Source organism: Dendrobates tinctorius, unplaced genomic scaffold (assembly GCF_039654945.1).
Source record: "Dendrobates tinctorius isolate UK_male_01 unplaced genomic scaffold, ASM3965494v1 ptg000029l, whole genome shotgun sequence".
Classification (NCBI taxonomy): domain Eukaryota; kingdom Metazoa; phylum Chordata; class Amphibia; order Anura; family Dendrobatidae; genus Dendrobates; species Dendrobates tinctorius.
In genome coordinates this window covers 4,951,453-4,975,825 of record NW_027361697.1, presented here as the reverse complement: position 1 = coordinate 4,975,825, position 24,373 = coordinate 4,951,453, and the positions used below count along the sequence as shown (strand labels likewise).

The 24,373-nt window shown below is 43.9% G+C and overlaps 1 protein-coding gene across 2 annotated transcripts in view; it reads right to left on the bottom strand.

The window, feature by feature from the left end:
* SHCBP1L (SHC binding and spindle associated 1 like) overlaps positions 1 to 24,373 on the bottom strand; it is a 159,453-nt gene that overhangs the window by 11,954 nt on the left and 123,126 nt on the right. For both annotated transcript variants that reach the window (XM_073571334.1, XM_073571333.1), the window contains exon 9: positions 1,068 to 1,193. In XM_073571334.1, coding sequence (XP_073427435.1) covers positions 1,068 to 1,193 — 126 coding nt within the window. The remainder of the gene's footprint in view (positions 1 to 1,067; positions 1,194 to 24,373) is intronic.

Genomic DNA, 24,373 nt, shown 5'->3' with positions numbered 1-24,373 from the left:
TCAGCCCCATTGAGCATGCATTTCACTTGTTAAAGACTAAACTTCAGACAGAAAGACCCACAAACAGCAACTGAAAACCACCGCAGTGAAGGCCTGGTAGAGCATCAAAAAGGAGGAAACACAGCGTCTGGTGATGTCCATGAGTTCAAGACTTTAGGCAGCCATTGCCAACAAAGGGTTTTCAACCAAGTACTAGAAATGAACATTTTATTTACATTTATTTAATCTGTCCAATTACTTTTGGTCCCTTTAAAAACAGGGTGGCACATGTTAAGGAGCTGAAACTCCAAAACCCTTCACCCAATTTTAATGTGGATACCCTCAAATGAAAGCTGAAAGTCTGAACTTCAACTGCATCTGAATTGTTTTGTTTAAAATTCATTGTGGTAATGTCTAGAACCAAAATTAGAAAAAGGTTGTCTCTGTCCAAATATATATGGACCTAACTGTATATTATTTGGGTTATTGCCTAGACTCATTTGTATATCCCTCTTTAAAAACCTGCATATTGAAGATGATATCTGCAGAGCCCTAACATCACTATGGGTTTGATGGTTGATAAAAAAATAGTTTAATGTCAGGTTGTCTAGGATGCATTACAGTGTCTGATGATTTGAGACATGTGACCTGACATGTCCTTGATGCATGACATTTTGCAAAATAAGTGTCACTTTTTGTGTGCATAGGCTGGGCATTTTTCCTTATGATGTAATCTCAATTTGGAGACAATTTATGCAAGAAAAACACTGGGACCTTGCATAGCCTGACTTAAAGTTCATAGACCTTGAATATTGTGTCCTTCCTGGATGGATGCTATTACTCCAGTTCAAGTGGGGAACATGTGTTTTTTCTCTAAACCAGAAGGGCCTGATTTGTCCACAGTAACCATAGTATCTAGGTAATTGTGCTCAACAACCTTTGTGGGTGCCATTCACATTTTTACTTCTATCTTGTTTGAAAAAGAAGCATTTTTTTTAATTAAATATGTTATATTTTATCCTCTATTATTTGCTTGGATATATACCATTACCATAGAGGTTTCTAGCTTCCAAACTATGCAATCTTACCTTTATCTTAATCCCACCTCCTTGGGTGCTTGCCAAGCCATCTGTGCCTTTAAAATTATTACATTTGTGAATTTTACTTCCATCAATTATGGCACCACTTCCTGGGGACAATTCAATACCTGCTCCCTAAAAATAAAGATTTTTAGACAAATACATTTACAAAAATAAAATGATTCCACAAATTAATGTGAATATACATTTATATTTTGTTACCATTCTTTGCCATTGGGGTTAGATATAGAGGTTTTTCAAAAGTGACAATATGATGGCTAGTGTTGAGCGCAAGTGCTCGCTATGTGAATTTGCATCAGTTGCTCGGGTATGCACGGAGTATCATGGATCCCCGAATGTTTCTTGGGGGTGTCTAAACAGCCACGAAACATGTGGGGCAGAGAATTGAGCATTTCACTCAAGCACCCGCGATATTCAGTGCATACCCGAGCACCCAATACAAACTGGGGTAGTGAGCACTTGAGATCAACACTAATTACAATATATTCAATATGACAACCTAACTTCTTCAAATTCTGTGTCTTACCTGTGAGTTCAAAATGCTCACTATACCCCTGGATAAATTCCTTCTGGGGTCTTTCCAAAATGAGGGTGAAATGGTGGTTCTTCCTTTCAAAGCCCTGCTGTGCGCCCAAACAGATTTCACCCACAAATAAGGTATCGGCGTATTCAGGAGAAATTGCACAACAAATTTTGTGGTCCATTTTCTACTGTTACCTTTGTGAAAATAAAGTTTGGGTCTAAAGTAATTTTTTTGTGAATAAAAAAATAAATGTTTGTTTTTTCCTTCCACATTGCTTCAACAGCTCTGAAACACTTGAATGGTTTTAAACTTCTTAAACGTGGTTTGAGCAACTTGAGGGGTGCAGTATTTAGAATGGCGTTGTTTTTGGGTATTTTTTGCCATATAAGTCCCTCAACCTCACTTCAAATGTGAGGTGGTTCCTAAAAAAAGAAATGGTTTTGTATATTTTGTTGAAAAAATTTGAAATCACTGGTTAACTTTTAACCCTTCCAACTTTCTACCAAAAAAATCTGGTTTCAAAAATTGTACTGATGTAAAGTAGACATGTGTGAAATGTTATTTATTTTGTGTGACACATATATCTGATTTAAGGGCATAAGAAATAAGTTTGAAAACTGTGAAATTTTCAAAATTTTTACCAAATTTCCATTTTTTTCCCCACAAATAAACGCAAGTCATATCAATGAAATTTTACCACTATCATGAAGTACAATATGTCACGAAATAAATCTCTGAATCAGTGGGATACATTGAAGCATTCCAGAGTTATAACCTCAAAGTGACACAGGTCAGAATTTTAAAATTTGGCTCGGTCATTAACGGGTTAAATTGAACATATCAGCGGGATTGTGCTCTTTAAACTACTGACAGTGTCAAGTTTGTGCCGTTATAATGATTAAAATGATACCTTGGGTTGATAAAATCAGTCTTGTGATTGTTGTGTAATCTTTATTTGCAGTTTTCAGATAATGAGATTCTTGTGCTCTGGGGCGGGGCTTTGAGGTGCTCTGCTTAGATATTCATCCTTATGGCTTATAACAGGTCACTGATCCCTCAATGACCTGCCCCCTATTTTACATATTTAGTATAATATGTTTGATAAAAAAAAAAATATCACATTTATCAGGCAGGCGTATGCGCTGTATCATGATACGGTGGATAATATGCATATTTTCATTTTATTTAGTTTTATTTGAAAAAAAAAATGTTAGTGAATATTCATTTGTCTTTAGCAGCGGGCACAGGGTTTAGCCGTAACAGCTGGCTCCTGCCTCCTGTGGCCCGCTGCTCCCCCGCCGTGCTGGGACAATGACTCGAGTATAAGCCGGTGGGGACGTTTTCAGCACAAAAAAATGTGCTGAAAGACTTGGCTTATACTCGAGTGAGTATATAAAGTAAAAAAAAAAACCTTCCTTCTCACCCCCCAATGGTCTTTTTTTGTCCGTCCTCATTCTCTGGTCATCCATCAGAGACCTGGGAGTTTGAGGGTTCTGCGCAGGATCTAGCTCTTCCCAGCATTGCGCTTTTCTGGACAGAGAGTTCAGATGTTGCTCCTGGGATCTGTTGTAGCCATTTTTCCAACTTACGGGTCACTGCTCCAAGTGCTCCTATCACCACTGCAATCACTGTTGCCTTTACCTTCCACATCTTCTCCAGTTCTCCTTTGAGGCCCTGGTATTTCTCCAGCTTATCATATTCCTTCTTTCTGATGTTGCTGACACTTGGCACTGCCGCATCTATTATCATTGTTGTCTTCTGATCCTTGTCTACTAATCACAATGTCTGGTTGGTTAGCTAACACCTGCTTATCCATCTGGATCTTGAAGTATCATCACACCTATGCAGAACAACAATGGGGACAGTGCATCACCTTGGTATATGCCGCATTTGAAGGTCAGTTTTGCTAGTTGTCTTGAGTTGACTTCCAATGTTATTCTCCATAGCCCCATTGAGTTTATGAGGAAGGTTCTTAATTTCCTGCTGAAATTATAGAGAGCCAAGCATTCACAGATCCATGTGTGTGGCATTGAGTCATAGGCTTTCCTGTAGTCAATCCAGGCTGTGCTGAGATTGGCTTGTCTGGATCTCGAGTCTTGAGCGACTGCTTTATCTACTAGGAGCTGGTGCTTAGAGCCTCTGGTGGTGTTGGTTCCAATGCCTTTCTGAGCTGGATTCATGAACTGGTTCATATGATTCTGTAGCTTGGTAGCTATGATGCCTGACAGGAGTTTCCATGTTGTTGTAAGGCAGGTTTCCGGTCAGTAGTTGGATGGAACTGTTCCTTTGTGAGGATCCTTCATGATCAGCACTGTTCTTCCTTGTGTTAGCCAAGCTGGGTGGTGGGCCTACTTCTAGCAGTTGGTTCATTTGCTCTGCCGCGCGTTCATGTACCGCTGTGAATTTCTTTGTAGGTGTGGATCATGTCTAGGCCAGGTGCTGTCCAGCTCTTCATGTTCTTGACCCGCTGTTGGATGTCTGCTTCTGTAATGGTGACTGGTTCTTGCTCTGGGTGGTTGCTGTGTTTCATTCTCAGATCTTGCAACCACATTGCACTGATGTTGCATGGTTTTTCCTTCTCCCATATGTTCCTCCAGTATTGTTCAATCTCTGCTATTGGTGAAGTTGCTGCCTTTGTGATGTTACGCTGTAGTTGGGAGTACACCTTGGATGGTCCTTTGGAGAACAGAGCATTTATTTTCTTGGCCTCAGCTTCTCTAGCGTATCTCTCTAGTCTTGCAGCGAGTGCGGTGAGCCTTTGTTTATCAGTTTCTAGGGCTTTAATTGGGGTCAGGCTTTTATACTTGTCCAGCTTGGTCTTATTCTTGATCTTTACACCCTTCTGTATTTCTGTTAATTGGCTGACTTCCCATCGTGTCACCTTGATCTTTGTCTCCAGTCTTCTTTTCCAATGGGTGCACGTACTTCTGTTGTTCTTGCTGGTTGTATAGCCAAGCATTTCCATGATTGCTGAGGCAGTAGCATACATCAGTTTGTTAGTTTGCGTTATTGTGATGGTAGTTATTGATGCAAGTGCTCTATTGGCATCTTCTAGCATACTGTCTGGTGGTGTTTCTTTGCTGAGCCTTGGCAGTCGATCTCTGGTATTAATGGCAGTTTATCTAAGATCTTCTGTTTCAGATCAGCTGCAGCGCTCTCAAATTGCAGGATTGGATCACGATGTTCAGGGGGTTGCACATGTTGTTCTTCCATGTCTTCATGTGGGGTGGATCTGCAGTGCAGTTGATCCATCTCAAGTTGTGATAACAGCTTTCTCTTTATGATACTGAAACGTTGGATGGACTAGTTGTTTCTCAGTCAGTGGACATGCAGGTCTCGTGTCCATCCAGAATTTCCTCATACGCTTCATATATCCTCTCTCATTTGGTCTGCTGTTATAGTAGCATTTCATCAGATACACATTCTCTTGCCTTGTCCATGTATGGTTTGTTCCAGTGGCCCATTTATCAGCAGAGTGTCTTGGTTCCTCGACATCTGACGTGGACCTTGTTAATCCAGGCGACGCCTGAGCCGGCATGACTTTGTTCGTGACACTGTTTATTGAGGTAGGCGCTATAGTGTTAGTAGTCTTGCCCAAGGACCACTACACACATACATATACAGGTACTTCTCACAAAATTAGAATATCCACATAAAGTTAATTTATTTCAGTTCTTCAATACAAAAAGTGAAACTCAGTCATTAGAGTGATCTATGTCAAGTGTTTATTTCTGTTAATGTTGATGAATATGGCTTACAGCCAATGAAAACCCAAAAGTCATTATCTCAGTAAATTAGATTAACAAAAGACACCTGCAAAAGCTTCCTAAGCATTTAAAAAGGTCCCTTAGGCTGGTTTCACATTTGCGTTTTTTAGCGCTGGAAAAAAACGCATATGTGCGCATGCGTTTTTTCCCCTATATTTAACATGGGTGCGCATACCTGCGCGCTTGTAAGCGCATGTATGCGATTTTCATGCGCTGCGTTTTTTTGGGGTGTGCGTTTGGATTTTCCAGACGCAGCATGTTGCATTTTTTGGCCCTGCAAAAAAGCGCATGCGCACATATGCGCACGTTTTGCGCTAAAAATGGCCATTATAGCCTATGGATGCGCATATGTGCGCACTGGCATGCTCATGTATGCGTTTTTTTGCATATGCGTTTTTTTTTTTAACCATGGAATTTAGGGGTTTGGGTTAGAGTTAGGGTTAGTTAAGGGGGTTTAGGGTTAGGGTTAGGGTCAGGGTCAGGGTTAGGGTTGGGGTTTGGGTCAGGGTTAGGGTTAAGTATGGTTTTGTTAAGGGTTAGGGTCAGGGTTAGGGTCAGGATTAGGGTTAAGTATGGTTTGGTTAAGGGTTAGGGTCAGGGTTAGGGTTAGGGTCAGGGTTAGGGTCAGGGTTAGGGTTAGGGTTAAGTATGGTTTTGTTAAGGGTCAGGGTTAGGGTCAGGGTTAGGGTTAGGGTTTAGGGTTTGGGTTAGGGTTAAGTATGATTTGGTTAAGGGTTAGGGTCAGGGTTAGGGTCAGGATTAGGGTTAAGTATGGTTTGGTTAAGGGTTAGGGTCAGGGTTAGGGTCAGGGTTAGGGTCAGGGTTAGGGTTAAGTATGGTTTTGTTAAGGGTTAGGGTCAGGGTTAGGGTTAGGGTCAGGGTTAGGGTTAGTTAGGGTTTGGGTTAGGGTTAAGTATGATTTGGTTAAGGGTCAGGGTTAGGGTTAGGGTCAGGGTTAGGGTTAGGGTCAGGGTTAGGGTTAGTAAAGTCATGGTTTGGGTTAGTGTGAGGGGCCACCCTTATGTTGGAAAAAAACGCAAACGCGGTAAAAACGCACTAAAAACGCATACAAACGCATAAAAACGCTGCGTTTTTTTCATGCATGCTCATAAAAATGCTTGAAAAAACGCAGCAGTTGTATGCTTTTGTATGCGTTTTTTCAATGCGTTTTTTTGCGGGAAAAACGCGCTGCAAAAAAAAGCAAGTGTGAAACTAGCCTTAGTCTGCTTTAGTAGGCTCCACAATTTTATGGGAAAGATTGCTGACTTGACAGATGTCCAGAAGGCAGTCACTGAGGCCAGTTTCACACTTCAGTTTTTTCTTGTCAGTTTAAATCCGCCGGTAACTGAAGTTAACGGATGGCAGCGGACCGTTTTTTTGACGGATCCGTTGGTTGAAGAATTTTAAAGGAACCGCAGTCCAGGGAAGAGAGAGAGATTTTACCGTCCGCCAGAAATGATTTGAGGGTTAAATTTGCGGCTGAGATCATTCCTCCGGGCATGCGCAGTACAAAAATGCGGCTCCTTCAGCCAAAAAAAGTTACAAGCTCCGTCCGGGCATGTCGGCGGACGCAAAAAAATTGGCGGATCCGCAAAAAAACGGATCCGACGGATGGCCATCCGTCAAGATCCGCCAGTAATGCAAGTCAATGGGAAAAAAAACGGATCCGCCAAACAAAATGGCGGATCCGTTTTTTTAGGAAAATGGCGGATCTTGACTGATGGAAAAAAACTGAAGTGTGAAACAGGCCTGACACACTCCACAAGGAGAGTAAGCCACAAAATGTCATTGCAAAAGAAGCTGGCTGTTCGCAGAGGGCTGTATCCAAGCATATTAATGGAAAGTTGAGTGGAAGGAAAAAGTGTCGTAGAAAAAGGTGCACAAGCAAACAGGATAACGGTAGCCTTGAAAGGATTGTCAAGAAAAGGCCACTCAAAAATTTAGGTGAGAGTCACAAGAAGTGGACTGCTGCTGGAGTCATTGCTTCAAGAGCTACAACACACAGACATATCCAGAACATGGGCTACAAGTGTCGCATTCCTTGTGTCAAGCTACTCATGACAATTAGACAATGTCAGGAGCGTCTGACTGGGCCAAGGAGAAAAAGAACTGGATTGTTGCTCAGTGGTCCAAGGTGTTGTTTTCAGATGAAAGTAAATTTTGCATTTTATTTGGAAATCAAGGTCCCAGAGTCTGTAGGAAGAGAGGAGAGGCACACAATCCAAGCTGCTTGATGTCTAGTGTGAAGTCTCCACAATCAGTGATGGTTTGGGTAGCCATGTCATCTGCTGGTGTAGGTCCAGTGTTTTATCAAGACCAAAGTCAGCGCAGCCGTCTACCAGGAAATTTTAGAGCACTTCATGCTTCCCTCTGCCGACAAGTTTTTTTAGAGATGTACTTTTCATTCTCCAGCAGGACTTGGCACCTGTTCACACTGCCAAAAGTATGAGTACCTGGTTTAAAAACAAAAGTATCACTGTGATTGACTGGCCAGCAAACTCGCCTGACTTAAACCCAAAGAGAATCTACGGGGTATTGTCCAGAGGAAGATGAGAGACACCAGACCCAACAATGCAGATGAGCTAAAGGCTGCTATCAAAGCAACCTAGGCTTCCAAAACATCTCAGCAGTGCCACAGGCTGATCGCCTACATGCCACGCCGCATTGATGCAGTAATTGATGGAAAAGGAGCCCCGACCAAGTATTGAGTGCATTTACTTAACATACATTTCAGTAGGCCAACATTTTGAATTTTAAACTAAGCATTTATTCGGTCTCCCGTGACAGCACCACGAGAGAATTATAGAAAGGTAAGGAGATTAGGGGGGACCACAGCCTGAAGCACACTTCTCCCAAATGTGAGATCGGAGGAGGCACCCGTATCAAGTCTATAATGCTTAAAAAACTTGGAGGGAGAAGACCATGTAGCCGCCTTACATATCTCCTCAATCGACACCTCCGATCTCTCTGCCCAGGAAGTCGCCACGGTTCGTGTGGAGTGAGCCTTCAGATCCTCTGGAACTGCGACACCACTTTCTGTATAGGCCAAAGAAATTGCTTCCCTGATCCACCTAGCTAAAGTGCTTTTAGAGACTTTAAGCCCCTTTTTAGCTCCCTGAAAAGGAGACAAAGAATTTTCTTTCTTCCAAGGGTCAGTTATTGAAATATATCTAAGTAGGCAACTACTAACATCTAGTGAATGGAGCCTCTCTTCCCTTTGATTCCTGGGGTTGGCCCGAAGGAAGGAAGAACTATCTCCTGCAGTCTGTGAAACTTAGAGGCTACTTTTAGTAAATATGAGGGATCCAGCTTCAAAATGGCCCTATCCTCCCTAAACTTGGTATATAATGGAATTCTGGACAGGGCCTGAATGTCATCCACCCTGCGGGTTGATGTTAATGCAATGAGAAGATCCGTTTTAAGAGAGAATTTTTATTGGGGCTACCTTGATGAGCTGAAAGGGAGATTTTGTCAACGCCGTTACAACTAGTTTCATATCCCAAAGCATTAACCTCTAAGGATGGGCCTAGACCTAGCCAATGCCCTAATAAACCTAGCCACCCAATAATTGCCCACCAGATCACAGTTACATAGGACCCCCAGGGCTGACAACTGGACTTTGAGGGTGTTTATGGGATAGACCTATCTCTAGGCCTTTTTGCAGGAACTCCAACACTTGGCCTATATGAACCTTTCCTCCAACTTCCGCACCTGAGGCTGATAGAAATGTGTTCCAGGTTTGGGCGTATATCTTTGTTGTGCATGCTTTCCTACTCTTAAGTGTTTACAAGATTATGAGAAAACCCTTTCCCTATTAACAGCGCCCTCTCAAATTCCACTCTATCAGATGTAAACTGGAAGATTGGTCTCTGGGAGAGGAGGTCTGTGAGTTCCAGAAGAACCCATGGGTTGCTGATGGACATCCTGCTCAGCCAGGAAAACCATGGCCTCTTGGGCCAAAAAGGGGAGATTAGGATAACATGTGCCCTGTCCTCCTTTAACTTCCTCAACACCAACGGAATTAGGGCTATCGGAGAAAAGGTATATGCCAGATTAAAATCCCACAGATTCAGAGCATCTACTGCTTGCGGACCCTTCTTTGGGGTTTAGAGAACAGAACTGATGCACCCTCTTGTTCCCTCTGTTTGCAAAGAGATCTATGTCCGGACATCCCCACATCTGCACAATTTGGTTGAAGACAGCTTGATTTAACACCCATTTCCCCTGCCTGAGCTGGCTGCGGCTTAGAAAGTCGGCCTTCATGTTCTCCTTTCCTCTCATGTGCATGGAAGTTAATGACATCAGATGAATTTCGGCCATCTGAAATATGCGATCTGCCCCTTCCATCAAAGATCTGGACCGGGTCCCCCCGGTAGTTGATGTAGGCTACAGTTACCTGATTGTCGGAAAGTACTCTGACATGTTGACCCTGTAAGGACACAAGGAGCTGTCTTATTGCCAGCTCCACTGCAAACAACTCTTTCAGAGTGGACAAACCAGCCTGCTCACTGCTTGTCCACCTCTCTTGGACCCACACCTCCCCTAAATGAGCCCCCCAACCCGTGAGATATGATTTACCCAGGGAACCCCTCTGGACAAGTTTGATAACTTTAACCACCAACGAAGGGACTGTATCGTAGAGAGGGACAGAGAAATTTTCCTTTACAGACACCCTCCAAGCTGGTGATCGTTACGCAATACATCCCACTGTAAAGCCCTAGTAAGAAATTGGTCCCACCAAACAGCCAGAATATAGGAAGTGAATGAGACTAAAAGGGACATCACCGTCCTAAGGGACATAGATGGATTGTTCATTGTCTTCAGAAGTTGATGCCGAATACCATCTAATTTGGACAGCAGTAACCGATACTCCTGGTTCTCAGAGTCCAGCACGAGACCCAGGAATTCCTGCACCTCCAGGGGCTGTAAACATGACTTTTTGATATTCATAAGCCACCCCACACCTTCTAGTGTGGACATTACCCCCTTCCACTGAGCAGTGCAGTGCAGGACCAAACTGCCTACAATTAAAAAGTAATGCAGATAGGGGACCATCAAGACATCCTGCTCATGGAGATGTGCCATGATGTCTGCAACCACCTTGGTGAAGCCCCGGGGAGTAATGGCGAGACCAAATGGGAGGGCTCTAAACTGGAAATGTCTAACCGTACCCCCCAGTATTACCTCCACCCTAAGGAACTGCTGGTGATCAGCATGTATAGGCATGTGGTAATATGCGTCCTTAAGATCCAATACTACCATAAAGAAATCTTTCAAGAGCAACTTTATTACCGACCTAATAGACTCCATCTTAAAGGGATGCACCACCAGGAATTTGTTCAGACCTTTTAGATTAATAATGGTCTGAAAGGAACAGTCCGGTTTTATAAACCAGGAAGAGAGGGGAGTAGAACCCCCTACCTATTTCTGACTCAGGAACCTCCACCAAGACCGCCTTGTGCCATAGTTCCAGGACTTCTGATTCCAGAGCCAGATGTTCCACCGCTGAGGAACGAGTGGGAGTTATCATAAATTTGTCCTGAGGTATTAAACGGAACTCCAATCTTAGTCCTGAAATGATGAGATTATGGATCCATCTGCTATTTGAAATTTTTGACCAGGCCGGGTAGAAGGCCAAGAGCTTTCCCCTACCTGGGCCAGCAGTCATTTGGACAGTTTCCTGTGATTATGGGAGGAACCAAACATGTATCCTCTACCTTTCTTTTTCCTGTCATCTCATCTGCTTTTATCCCTGGAAGACCTTCTCTGGCTGAATCTTCTCCTGTAGAAGGAACGTCTGTAGGAAGGACCCGGCAGGTTAGGGAACTTCTTTTTATCGCCCCCCGCCTTTTCCAGGAGTTCGTCCAACACTGGTCCGAACAAGTGTTCCCCTTTACAAGGGATAGTGCAAAGCTTCGACCTGGCCTGGATGTCTCCCGGCCAATACTTTAGCCACAAAGCCCTTTGTGCTGCGTTAGAAAGGGTCGTGGCTCTTACAGCTAACCTGACTGACGTGTCCGATAGAAAAGCTGCAGCTCTCTGCATCATAGGAAGAGTCAGAATGCTTTCTCTGGATGTATTATCCTTTAATTGTGACTCTAACTGGTCCAGCCAGACCATTAAAGACCTGGCTTTACAGGTGGCTGCCACCGACGGCCTAAGGAACCTAGCCGACATTTCCCAGGCACCTTTTAGAAAGGCATCTGCCTTCTTATCTAGTGGTCCTTTAGATTTCCCATGTCCTCAAATGGTAGCAAAGCTTTCCTAGATGCCTTAGCGATTGCCGCATCCAGCTTCAGGGCTTTATCCCATGAGGATGAGGCAGACTCCTCGAAGGGATACCTTCTTTTGAAGGCCAGAAGTAAAGAGCCTTTCCTTTCTGGTCTCTTCCATTACCATATAATAAGAGAGCGGATTTTATTGTTCAGCGGAAAGGACCTGTGTGTTCTTTGATCTAGACCTCCAAACATTACATCCGCTGCACCGTTAGTGCATTTGTATTGAGGCCTAGTTAGACAGATAAGCATCGCTACCTGCTTTTGGTTTTTCTTGAATATTGGAGGATTTTTTTCCTCTTTTTGTGGTTTTTATGTTAGAGTAGGACTGGCAAGTGTAAGGACCCTTGACACCGGTTGCCAGCTTACATATTATGGCCAGAATATAAACCAATACCTTACATATATTGATATGTTTTTGTGCACTTGATGTATTTTTTTCAGGGTGCAGTTGTGCCCAAATGGTTCTGTAAACTGTGGCCTCTGTTCACACAGGATGCATTATAGTTAGCACTGGACAGCCCGCCATAGGGCTTCACCAATAGGCTGCAAACAAGATGCTCTGCATTCCTTGTGTGAACATTGCCACATACAGATTATATATATATATTTTTTTTTTGCACTGGTATGCCACACGGCCAATCCCTGATTGAAGGCTGGCTGTCTCATTTGGTATTATTGCACCTGTGCAGTTGCCATTTTACTTGTGTCAGCTGCACCCTGTTAGTGCATTTGTATTGAGTCCTAGTTAGACAGGTAAGCATCTCTGCCTGTTTTTGTTTTTTCTTGAATATTGGAGAATTTTTTCCTCGTTTTGTGCTTTGAACATTACATCCTGCATGTATTTCTCTGGCTGGGGCTCAACAATCCTTATGGTATTATCAACTGCTTTTACCAGCTTATTGACCTGTTCAACAGGGAAGCAGGAACAGCTTGATAAGGCATCTGAAGAGGATGAAGTCGAAGCAGACGAGGCCGAGACAATCTCACCAGAGTCACTCTCACTGTCGTACCCCTGGCTTCCCTGTTCTTCCTTTACGGCCATGTTCTTGGGAAAGGGATCTCACTGATTCCTTAACCTCTGCTCCAACAATCTCCTTCAGGCTAGACACAAAGTCTGGTGTCTCTGCCGCATGCATGGCTGGCACAGTTTCTTCCCATAGGAATGTGGCAGCAAGACCATGCAAATTGCGCACGCCTTATGTTTGGCTTTAGTGGTAATAATAATCTTTAATTATATAGCGCCAACATATTCCGCAGCGCTTTACAGTTTCAAAACACAAGTCATAAGTAACAACGTTAACAATACAATAATTAAAGCAAAATAAGAGGACCCTGCTCATGAGGGCTTACAATCTACAATGAGGTGAGGTAGATACAAAGTTCAGGTGTGTATTTACAATGGTGTATTTACTATGATGGTCCAGCCATCTTGAGAGAGAGCGATAGATGGAGATAGTGAATGGGCTACACACGCACACTTACACATACAATGACTTTGATTAGTAGTACACTTCTTCCTCTAGCAGAAATTTGAGAGAGACAAGGGGAAGACTACATCACCGAGTGTACTTTCACGAAGATCACTTACCAGTGAGGCGTAACTGAATGGTACTGGAGTACGTGGGGGGCATCTCTCAGCCGAAGGATCCTCCTTAAGTGCTGGAGACTCATCCTGTGTCCTGGAACTCCTCTGACTGGACCTCTTTTCACCCATACAACCACCTCCTGTGCTGCTACGTGGCCGTCGCTAGGTCACTCAAGTGAGGCTCCAAACTGAGCTGCTGCTGTACAAATGAATGTTGCACCTGCTCCTGCTGCTCTGGCGACTCCACAAATCTTTGCCGAATTATGGGTCTGGAAGCACTAGTTTCCGTCCTGACTGCCTTAAATGTCCCAGGCCACTCCCCCCATCCGATACCTCCATGTGGCCCGGTGTTTTTTCCCCTGGGTCTGTTGGCTGCTGCCCCGCCCCCGCGCCTCCCAGCACTCCCACCGCCAGCGACACCCCCCTGTCCAATGTTGCAGACTTGCATGACCCTGACTGGCACCCCCCCTCATTTCCCTGGCACGCGCCACAGCCCCAGGAACCGCAGCCCGCCGCATCAGGGGGCGCCCCGCCAGCTGCGTCACAGGGGGCATGTCCCAGCTCTGCTGTGGTACTCGCAGGTACTCAGGATGCAGTGACGAGCCAGAGACAGAGCAAGCTCAAATTCAACCTTTATATATGGATTATATGGATAAATGGTAAAGATGACAATAGTTTTCCACGCAGGGAAGCTAGACACTAATACACAAATAACACGATATATGACTACTCGGCAAGTGCCGGCCACTGTATAGCCACGATATGGCTGACTACAAGTCCTGTAACTATAATTAACGATCAACAGAGTGTCACTTATCCTTCTCTGACGTCCTGCAGAGTTGTTGTCAGGGAGGTGTCCGTTCGGCATCTCAGCCACTGGGCCCAGCTGACGAGTTGTCAAAGGCTTCGGGCATTCCTACACCCAGGTGCAGAAGGGGCACAGCAGGCCCCAGGAGAGTCCTCCAGCGTCAGGGCTGCCCCTCTAGGAGGCGAGGTAGTGACTGCCGCGGTTAGAAGTGGGGAAATGGTGGCCGCAGATGTCAGCGTACAGGCCGAAGTCGCGATATGGAGTGTCACAAGGGGCGCGCCCGGCCGCTGGAGGCATCACCGCCATGCACCAGGACCGCGACCCTGGAGCACACACACCACCGCCAGTCCCGGGCATACTTACCTACACCCGAGCATCGGACCACAACCAAGCCGGTCATCCTACTCGGACACCGCTTGCCTGCTACCGCTCACTACTGTGCAGTCCCCCTGGACCAACTTTGGCGCTTCTAACTGTGCAGACACATGCACATTTGTGGCCTGCTGGAGGTCATTTTGCAAGGCTCTGACAGTGCTCCTCCTGTTCCTCCTTGCACAAAGGCAGAGGTAGCGGTCCTGCTGCTGGATTGTTGCCCTCCTACGGCCCCCTCCACATCTCCTGGTGTACTGGCCGGTCTCCTGGTAGCTCCTCCAGCCTCTGGACACTACGCTGACAGACACAGCAAACCTTCTTGTCACAGCTTGCATTGATGTGCCATCCTGGATGAGCTGCACTACCTGAGCCACTTGTGTGGGTTGTAGAGTCTGTCTCATGCTACCACGAGTGTGAAAGCACAACCAATATTCAAAAGTGACCAAAACATCAGCCAGAAAGCATTGGTACCGAGATGTGGTCCCCACCTGCAGAACCACTTCTTTATTGAGGGTGTCTTGATAATTGCCAATAATTTCCATCTGTTGTCAATTCCATTTGCACAATAGCATGTGAAATTGATTGTCAATCAGTGTTGCTTCCTAAGTGGACAGTTTGATTTCACAGAAGTTTGATTTACTTGGGAGTTAAATTATGTTGTTTGTGTTCCCTTTATTTTTTGAGCAGTGTATATTGTGGTACAGCAAAGGGTGCAGTGATGAATGGGAGATACATTTCTCCCAGCAGGATAAAGTTTGGCCGGGATTTTCCCCAAAGTGGAGGACCTGCAATGATGTCACGGTCACGTGATCAGTCATTGTGATGTGTATCTCACCTGTGGGTGGGGTTATGGGCTATGTAATGGAGATGTTGTTTGGCACATGGGGAGTGTGTGGATGGAAGATAGAAGGAACTTGGCTGGAGTTAGCCTGAACTTGTTTTGTTGGACTACCCGTGCTGCAAAGTTTTAAAACAACCCTGGAAATGGCACCTGGTGGATGCCGCTGACCGGGCAGCCGCTTAGTTAAGCCCGTCCCGCGCAAGGGTGAGTCTGAGACCAGTGGTTCTCCAAGCTGGAGTACGTTTGTGTTTTTTCTTTACTTTCTGCTAACCTAATGTTTAAAAGTGTCATTAAACCACTGAAGTTGAACACTAAGCATGTGTGTTGCCTCATTACTGCAGCCCTGCCACTGCCTACCAGAGAAAATCCCTACAATTGATGGCTTGAATGCTGGCATACGCAGTGATGCTGGGCTGTTTTTGCTTATTTTTTATCTGTACTCCAGCTTATGTCCTGGGTGAAAAGAGTGGCGCAGACCCAGGTGGGGAACTTTCCAGTAATGGAGACCATGGTAAAAATGCCTGTGGAGGCCATGTAACAGTAGCAGGCTACGCAGCAGCAGCAGGAAGCCATGCAACAGCAGCAAGAGGTTAGGCAGCAGCAGCTGATATTTAATCAACAGCAGCAGGAAATCAACAGGCTGTTGATACAGCACCTCACAACAGCACAAACAACTACCCGGGGAATCCATGATGTCCGGAAAGCGATTCGTACAGTGGTTCACAAAATGGAGAAATCTGACGATGTTGAGATGTACTTGGAGATGTTCGAAGGAGTGGCTGAGAGGGAGAAACTAACCCGGCACCAGTGGGCAGAAATCATTGCTGTTTCTCGCCCCAGGACCGTTTAAAGCCTATCAGGACCTACCCACTGAGCAAAGGGTGAGATACTGGCACGTCTTGGGGTATATGTGTTAGTCCGGGCCCAGTATTACGACCTGGTGCACTTGTTACGAAAGTGGTTGCAGCCTGAGGTATTGTCTCCCACGGCCATGCTGGTCCGCAAAGTGACTGATAAATTTTGGAGGGCTTTGCCCCACTCCCTCCAAACCTGGGTCGGACTGGCATCCCCTACTAATTCCCTCCAGAGAGACCTCATAGAAAGATATGGGGCTACCAAAGAGCTACAGGGAGGGACTCCCCGGAAGATAACAGGTAGGTCCCCTAAGTCTCCACCCCTGGCCCGCTCTAGACTTGTCTGGGGAAGAAAGGGGTCCCATAATCTGCTGACAGAGCCAGGAGCCAGGCCATATGAGAGCTGATTGCCCGCACCTGGCTGACCCCATGGACACAAACTTTGGGTACCGCCAATTCCACTATGCCGAACCTGTGTGTGCAATGGGCACCCTGGAGGGTCCTAATATGGAACATTTGTGTAAGGTTGAAGTGGAGGGCATCCCGGCTGTGGCCCTACTGGACTCAGGGAGTCTTGTGACCCTGGTACGTGCCAGTCGGGTACAAACCAGCGAGTATACTGGTCGGAAAATTGGGGTGTTGTGTATACATGGGAACCTAAAAGACTATCCTACCGCTCTAGTGGTGATAAACACGCCAGCAAGGAGGCAGTGCCACGAGGTGGGGATTATGATTAATTTGCATTATGAAGTGATACTTGGAAGAGACTTTCCTTTATTTTCTGTGCTTTGGCCAACTGTTGTCCCACCCCCTGAACAACTGCCGGAACCGGTGGCCACCAGGTTACATTCTCCTGAAGTAGTTAATGAACCTGGTGGCCCAGAGGAAGAAATGCTGGCGGTAGGGGTAACCTTCCCTTCGGTGGAGGTGAAAAATTCTCCCATAGAAGTATTGGCTGGAGAGGTGGAAGACTTGCCCCCGGGACTTAATACTGAATTGTCAGACTTAAATGCATCAGGTGACAATTTTGGTACAGCGCAACTCCAAGACCCTACTTTGGCTCGTGCCAGGGAAAATGTACTATTTATAAATGGGGAACCCAAACAACCTGGGGCAGCTGCAGTGTTGCCACGCTTAGAGCTGAACCGAGATCTGTTGTATCGAGTCGAGAAAATACGTCGGGAAATGGTAGAATAGTTACTGGTACCTCAGGCATATCGTAGGCTGGTAATGGACTTAGCACATGCGCATGTACTCGGTGGGCATTTGGGCCAAAAGAAAACCCTAGACCAAATTTTGCAGCGATTTTACTGGCTAGGTGTCCATGAAGTTAAACGATACTGTAATTCCTGTCCAGTGTGCCAGGTAACCAGTCCCTAGCCTCACTTTCGAAGTCCTTTGGTGCCTTTACCAATTCTAAACCTTTCAAAAGAGTGGCTATGGATCTTGTTGGGCCTGTCAATAAGTCAGCAAGGGGACACCAACACATCCTTGTAGTTCTAGATTATGCTACCCGGTATCCTGAGGCCGTTACGCTGCGCCACACATTAGCTAAGCTCATAACAAAGGAACTCATGGGTATGTTTTCGCGGGTGGGGATTCCTCAAGAGATTTCAACAGACCAGGGAACCCCCTTTTATGTCAAAAATTATGAAGGAACTCTGCCGCTTGTTGAATGTTAAACAATTGCGCACATCAGTCTATCATCCACAAACAGATGGACTGGTAGAAAGATTCAATCAGACGCTAAAGAGGACGTTAAAAAAAGCAGTTTTAAAAGATGAGAAGCACTGGGGTCTCTTACTGCCATATTTATTGTTTGCAGTGCGGGAAGTGCACCAGGAATCTACGGTGTTCTCGCCCTTTGAACCATTGTATGGCAGACATCCACGGGGCTTACTCGATATAGCCAAAGAGGCCTGGGAGAACCAACCAACTACCCACACAAGTGCGATAGAACATGATGCAAAAATGCAAGAAAGCATGGAGACAGTCCTACAATTACCTCATTACTACCTCATTACTGCGGCCCTGCCACTGCCTACCAGAGCAAATCCCTACAAATATATATATATTTTTTTTCCACTTATGTTTGTTTTGTGTGTGTAAGCAATATAAATTTGAACATGGTATGTAATGACATTATGGTCTTCAATGGAGAATGAAAAGGAGGTTGAACAAGGAAATTACATCACAATTCTTTTTTTTTAAATAATATATTTTTATTTAGCTCTATGAATTTACAAAACTGCGCCAAAAACTGCGTGCATTTTCCACTGCGTTTTTCTCCCAAAAGATGCAGAAACCTTGCAGAAATTTCTGCAAGCAAATACACTACCTGCGCACATACCCTTAAGGGCATAAGAATTAACAGTTCATTCGCCAAATAACCAATTTTTTCACAAATAAACGCAAGTCACATAGAATAAATTTTAACACTGTCATGAAGTACAATATTTCACAAGAAAACAATCTCAAATCACTAGAATCAAAGTGATGGTGATGCGAATTGATAAAAATGGCCTGGTCAGGAAGGTGAAAACAAGTTTCAGGATGAAGGATTGAAAAAATAAATAAATATCTGCCCATTCATTCAGAATCGAAGTTGCTACTGAAGCAACTAGGTTAGTCCTAGAAAATAGCACCACCAAAATTATTGGCTGTTGGGATTCAAACATATTTAACCCCTTAGTGACTGGGCCAAATTTTTTAAATCTGACCAGTATCACTTTATGTCGTAATAACTCTGGAATGCTCCAACATACGACATTGGTATGGAGACTTTTTTTTTCGTGACACATTATTGAAAGGATTCTGGACTTTCCTTTGTGACTGTTTTGCCCTGTTCCAAGATGGAGTCTGGTATCTCAACATGTCATGGAACTTCCTGTCTGTCCTGATTATTTAAGTTCGGGTCGTGTGCTCCTCTTTGCCTGAGTATTTTGTGCTGTTGGCTCCTGAGCTCCTGCCTATTGTGCTGGTGAACTCCCTGCTACTGCTGTTTGTTACTTGGTGGTCTGCCTCGTTCAGCTGCTTTCCATTTTCTGTGTGTTCCTTGATCCTGACCGGGGTTACCAATTGACCAGAATACTGGGGTACTGTCTCTCACCTCAGAAGCTGCTGCGGTCAGTAAGGAGTGTAACTTCTTCACATCTTCTGGACTACGTCTGTTGGGCTGTGGTGCGCGACTTGAGCGGGACTTGTCAGACCTTAAAGGTACCTATAGAGACCTTCCTCTGTCTACGCTTCTCCTACGTATTATTGGACTCCCACAAACAAGTGCCGTACGAATGTGTGATCAAGTTAGTGCTGGACTCCCTTGTTTAACTACTGTGTGCATTTCCACTACCCTCTTGCTGGATAACCACATTTAAGTACTGTATGCATACCCATGGACATCTTTAAAGGATTTCCTCGCTTAAGTGTCTTGTGCACTCCTGCGTCATATCCTTGCTGGACTGGTTCATATTAGCGGTCGCGTCTCCCTATTCAGTTTGCTGTGATTTACTATAATGTGCTGAGCAACTCGTTACAATTGCAGGAATATCTGTGTTAGTTCTGTTTGCTTTTCTGTTTTGTTTAAATACATCTTTTTGCTGCAGCTTTGCTCTCAGACTGGTTTTATCCCACGTTATCAGATTCCGCAGTACCTACATAATTGTTACAATTACACTTTATGATAATGGTAAATTTAGGTTGATATGTTTTGTGTTTATTTTTAAAAAAACCATCAGAAATTTGACAAACGTAAAAATAAATGCAATTTTCAAACTCTGAATGATTATCCCTTTAATCCAGATAGTCATACCATAGCAAAACATTAATAAATAACATTTCCCTCATGTCTCATCAGCACAATTTGTGAAATGTTATTTTATTTTGTCAGCATTTTAGGAGCTTTTAAAATGTAGCAGTAATCTTTCTTTTTTCCAAGGAAATTTACAAAATTATTTTTTAGGGACCTATCCAGATTTGAAGTGACTTTGGGGATCCTATGTATTGGAATCCCCCAAATGTGATACCATTTTAAAAACAGCATCCCCCAACATATTGAAAACTGTTGTTAGGTAGTTTATTAACCCTTCAGGTGCTTTTCAGGAATGCAAAGTGACATGACAGGAATGAAAAACTGTATTTTTACCATCTAAATGTCGCTAACTACTTCTGAACAGGTTACCATTGCTGGGAGACTCTAAGGCCGCTATTTGGTCGTGAATTGCCATGGCAAAAATTAGGACTGCACAATCATGATCTCAGGATGTCGATGGGGATAAAGAGGGAAGCCCCCACGCTCTGTTAACCATTTATATGATGTAGTCACTATTGACAGCAGCATCTAAGGGGTTAAACAAATAAGGACTGTGCCAATACTGATTGTGGCTAATGCAGCAAGTTGTCATCTATAATGTACATCCAACTGCTGCTGGATTGTCACCTGTATGGGGAGGCTAGTCTCTTAGGTTAGGTTCATATCGCATTAGGGCAATCCGTTGAGCCCCAAATTGTCTGTATTTTTGCGATCGCATTAACGCATGGTTGTATTGTGTCGGCCTGCGTTAGCAATAGAGTTCTATGCTGAGTGAAGGCTTCAATTCACTGTGCGTTCGCCATAATGGACCCAAAAACGAGGTAGTCCACGTTCAAAGGTGCGTCACAAAACGGATCATCGCTAACGCATGGCGATTTTGACATGCGTTAGGATCCATTACGCTAATGGAAGTCAATGAGTGCGTTAACGGATCCGTTACATTGCATTAGTGCCGCTTAGAATCAGATCCGTTAAACGGACTGCCCTAACGCGATGTGAACCTAGCCTTATATTTCAGATCAGTAAAAAGACGTAGTGGCGGTCATTAAGGGGTGAAAATATATATAAGGCCTGAGCTGTTGACTTTAAGTAAAAATGTTCTTTATAGGTCCTCTAGTTGTATGGATAATTGGCCATTCCTTCATTTTCTGGACCCAGAAAAGAGAAGCAAGGAGAAAGCTCTTCCGAAAATCTATAATTTGATTCTTCAGATGTGAAGATTTTTGGGTGCGGTAAAAGGTTTATGTTGGTATCATCTTGGGGAAGAATTAAAAGTTACTGCCATTCCCAAATTTAGTGATTTTACATGTAGGAGGAAATGAACTAGGTAAATATAGAACATTGGATTTGCTTTATTTAAATGCCGTTTTCCAAACACTACATTTGTTGCATGTAAATTGTAGTAAACAAACGATAATACCTATGATGAATGTTAATATGAACCAGTTATTATTTGGTTCACAATGACTTACATTTTTTTTATTTGTGTTTGTTTTATTTATGTTTGATTGGTTCTAAAAACAAAATTAAAATGTGAATGTACAGTATCTCTCTTTCACAATAAAAAAAATGATCTGATTGAAAAAAACATTTTTTTTTTTTTTCAGAAATAGTCCCAAAGCTGGTATAGGCATCAAACGGATTAATGTTTATGGAAAAAAAAATCATACTGTTTGTGTAAGTGTGGGTGTCAAAATGCTGTGGGTGATATCAAGTTGTGAGGGCCATTATACTGATTGGGGGGCTGTGGATGCACCATGCTGTGTGAGGATCAAGTTGTGGAGGCTATCAATGTGTGGGCCTTATCCTGTGTTGGGGGCACTGTGGGAGTGTAATACTGTGCATGTGTGTGGGGGGGCTGGATACTGTGGGAGAATTCATGGTAGGGGTATCATATATAGTGCATGTGTGGCATTTATATGTACGCGCCTGCTGCAGACAAGATTAAGGAATGTATGTGCATTGTGGTGCACAGTGTTGTCTTTTCATTCTTTGGACATCAATTCTATGGCATGCACCATGCAGTATAAATGACAGATTACCTTTACTCTATGGGTCAGTGTGGTTATGGCAATAGTGAAATAGTCTAGAATTTTGGGGAGTTTTAATGCTTTGTCACTTTAGCTATAAGTTTATTTTTCCATTGAAGACATTATATCAAGATAATTGTTTTGTGGGATGAAATGACCTTTCCATTGGTAAAGTTTTTTTCAACACTTATTTTTGTTGCTTGTGAACAATCTACAATAGTTTTTTTTTTTTTTTGTAAGTTAAAGCACCACTCCAGTGTTGTAGTTTTTTTTTCTCAGCACTGGAGTAGCGCTTTAAATGTAAACCCCATGCCCCCCTTGTCATAGACTCATCCTCCGGCGTCTTCAACGTTCCTCGGTGCAGCTCCGATCCGGTCCATCTTGTGAGCACAGCTTCTGACTAACCTGAAGTCACAAGTTGCGTCACAAGAGCACAAGGCACGTCTATGAGAGCCAAAACGAGGCTCTCATAGACGTTAATTGAAAAGTGACCCCCCACACAGCTCCATGAAACACTGGTGCAACAGACAGGTCACTTTTCATTGGGGACTGTCGTTGGAAAATGAAGGAGGCGGCAGGTAATTATGAGACAAGGGACTGAGGCTTACATTAAGGCTATGGTGCCCACGTTGCAGAAATGCTGCGGAATTGTTCGCAGCATTTCTGCAACTCCCTGCCGTGGGTAAAACGCATGCGGAATTCGCATGCGTTGTCCCGCAAAACACAAGTGGTTTGCAAGCGTTTTTAGCTTGCAGAATGCTTGCGGCTTTTCAAAGCGATTTGAAGCATCGCTTGGAAAAGTGATTGACAGGTTGGTCACACTTGTCAAGCATAGTGCTTGACAAGTGTGACCAATTTTTTACTATTGATGCTGCTTATGCAGCATCAATAGTAAAAGATAGAATGTTTAAAATAATTAAAAAAAAATAAAAAATAGAGATATACTCATCTCTAATTTTTTATTTTAATTCTATTTTTACAGGAATATGGTCCCCAGCGCATGGAGTAGAGACTCCTCTCCTCCAGACGCTGGGTACCATCTGCACATGAAGTGCTCACTTTACGCATGGTGGGCGTAGCCACATGCGTAAAGTGAGCGTTTCAATGCAATCCTATGGCAGCGGAATCGCCGCGATTCCGCAGAAATACTGGACATGCTGCGGATTTTACCGCTATGCGATTCCGCAGCGGGAAAATCCACAGCATGGGCACAGCAACTGCGGAATCCCATAGGATTGTATGGGGGTGTGTTTTTTAAGCGTTTCCGCAGCGGCAACGCATAAAAACCGCAACGTGGGCACACAGCCTTAAAAGTACCACTACAGAGGTGCAATGAAAAAAAAATGCTGTTAGGTGACTTAACGTTTTATCAAATATTAAACACAATTCATAGAATCATAGAATCATAGAATCATAGAATCATAGAATCATAGAATCATAGAATCGTAGAGTTGGAAGGGACCTCCTGGGCCATCTGGTCCAACCCCCTGCTCAAAGCAGGATTCGCTAAATCATCCCAGTCAGATGTCTGTCCAGCCTCTGTTTGAAGACTTCCATTGAAGGAGAACTCACCACTTCTCGTGGCAGCCTGTTCCACTCATTGATCACTCTAACTGTCAAAAAGTTTTTTCTAATATCTAATCTGTGTCTCCTCCCATTCAGTTTCATCCCATTGCTTCTAGTCTTTCCTTGCGCAAATGAGAATAAAGTTGACTTTTGAGCCAATTTATAGGTTTATATATTTGAATATGACGCTAGCTCGTTTTATAGCTATACTTGGTTAATTGTAGGTGATATTAGCTATTGAAATAAACAGTAAACTAGCATTACTGCTCCGGTCATGTGCTGTTACAGGAATGTGTTATGCAAGATCTGATCACTCAAAAAACAAATTAGTGTGCTTTTATTTTTTGGCCACAAAAGAAGTGTCAGATAATTGTGTCTTTAACACAATCTAAAAAATAATGATTGGCCTCTAGAGCTGAGCAAATAAATTAGTGGAAGTAAATTCTACTCGAATTTTACAAAAATCTGCATTCATCAAAATGCTGGGGTTTTTTTTTGTAATTCGCTTACTTGTGAAATTACAAAACGTGGCGGCTGCTGGCCAGCATTTATCTATAAAACATAAAGGGCCATCAAAAAGTTACAAAAATTCTTATACTCACCTTACCACTCACCTCTCCAGCTCCTTACAGTCACTTGTCTGGTCCTTGACACATCTTCTAATCCTCGCTGCCGACACTGAAATCCCTGGGCTCAGTGAGTCAGGAATTTCAGCTCTAATGAGGCCCAAGAGGCTTCTGAGCAGGCGTGCACAAGGTCAGGGTGCACGTTGTGACATGATGACCATCCACACGACGAGGACCGGATAGGTGACAGTGAGGAGTGGAGGTAACTGGTGATGTAAGCATAAGGATTTTGTTTA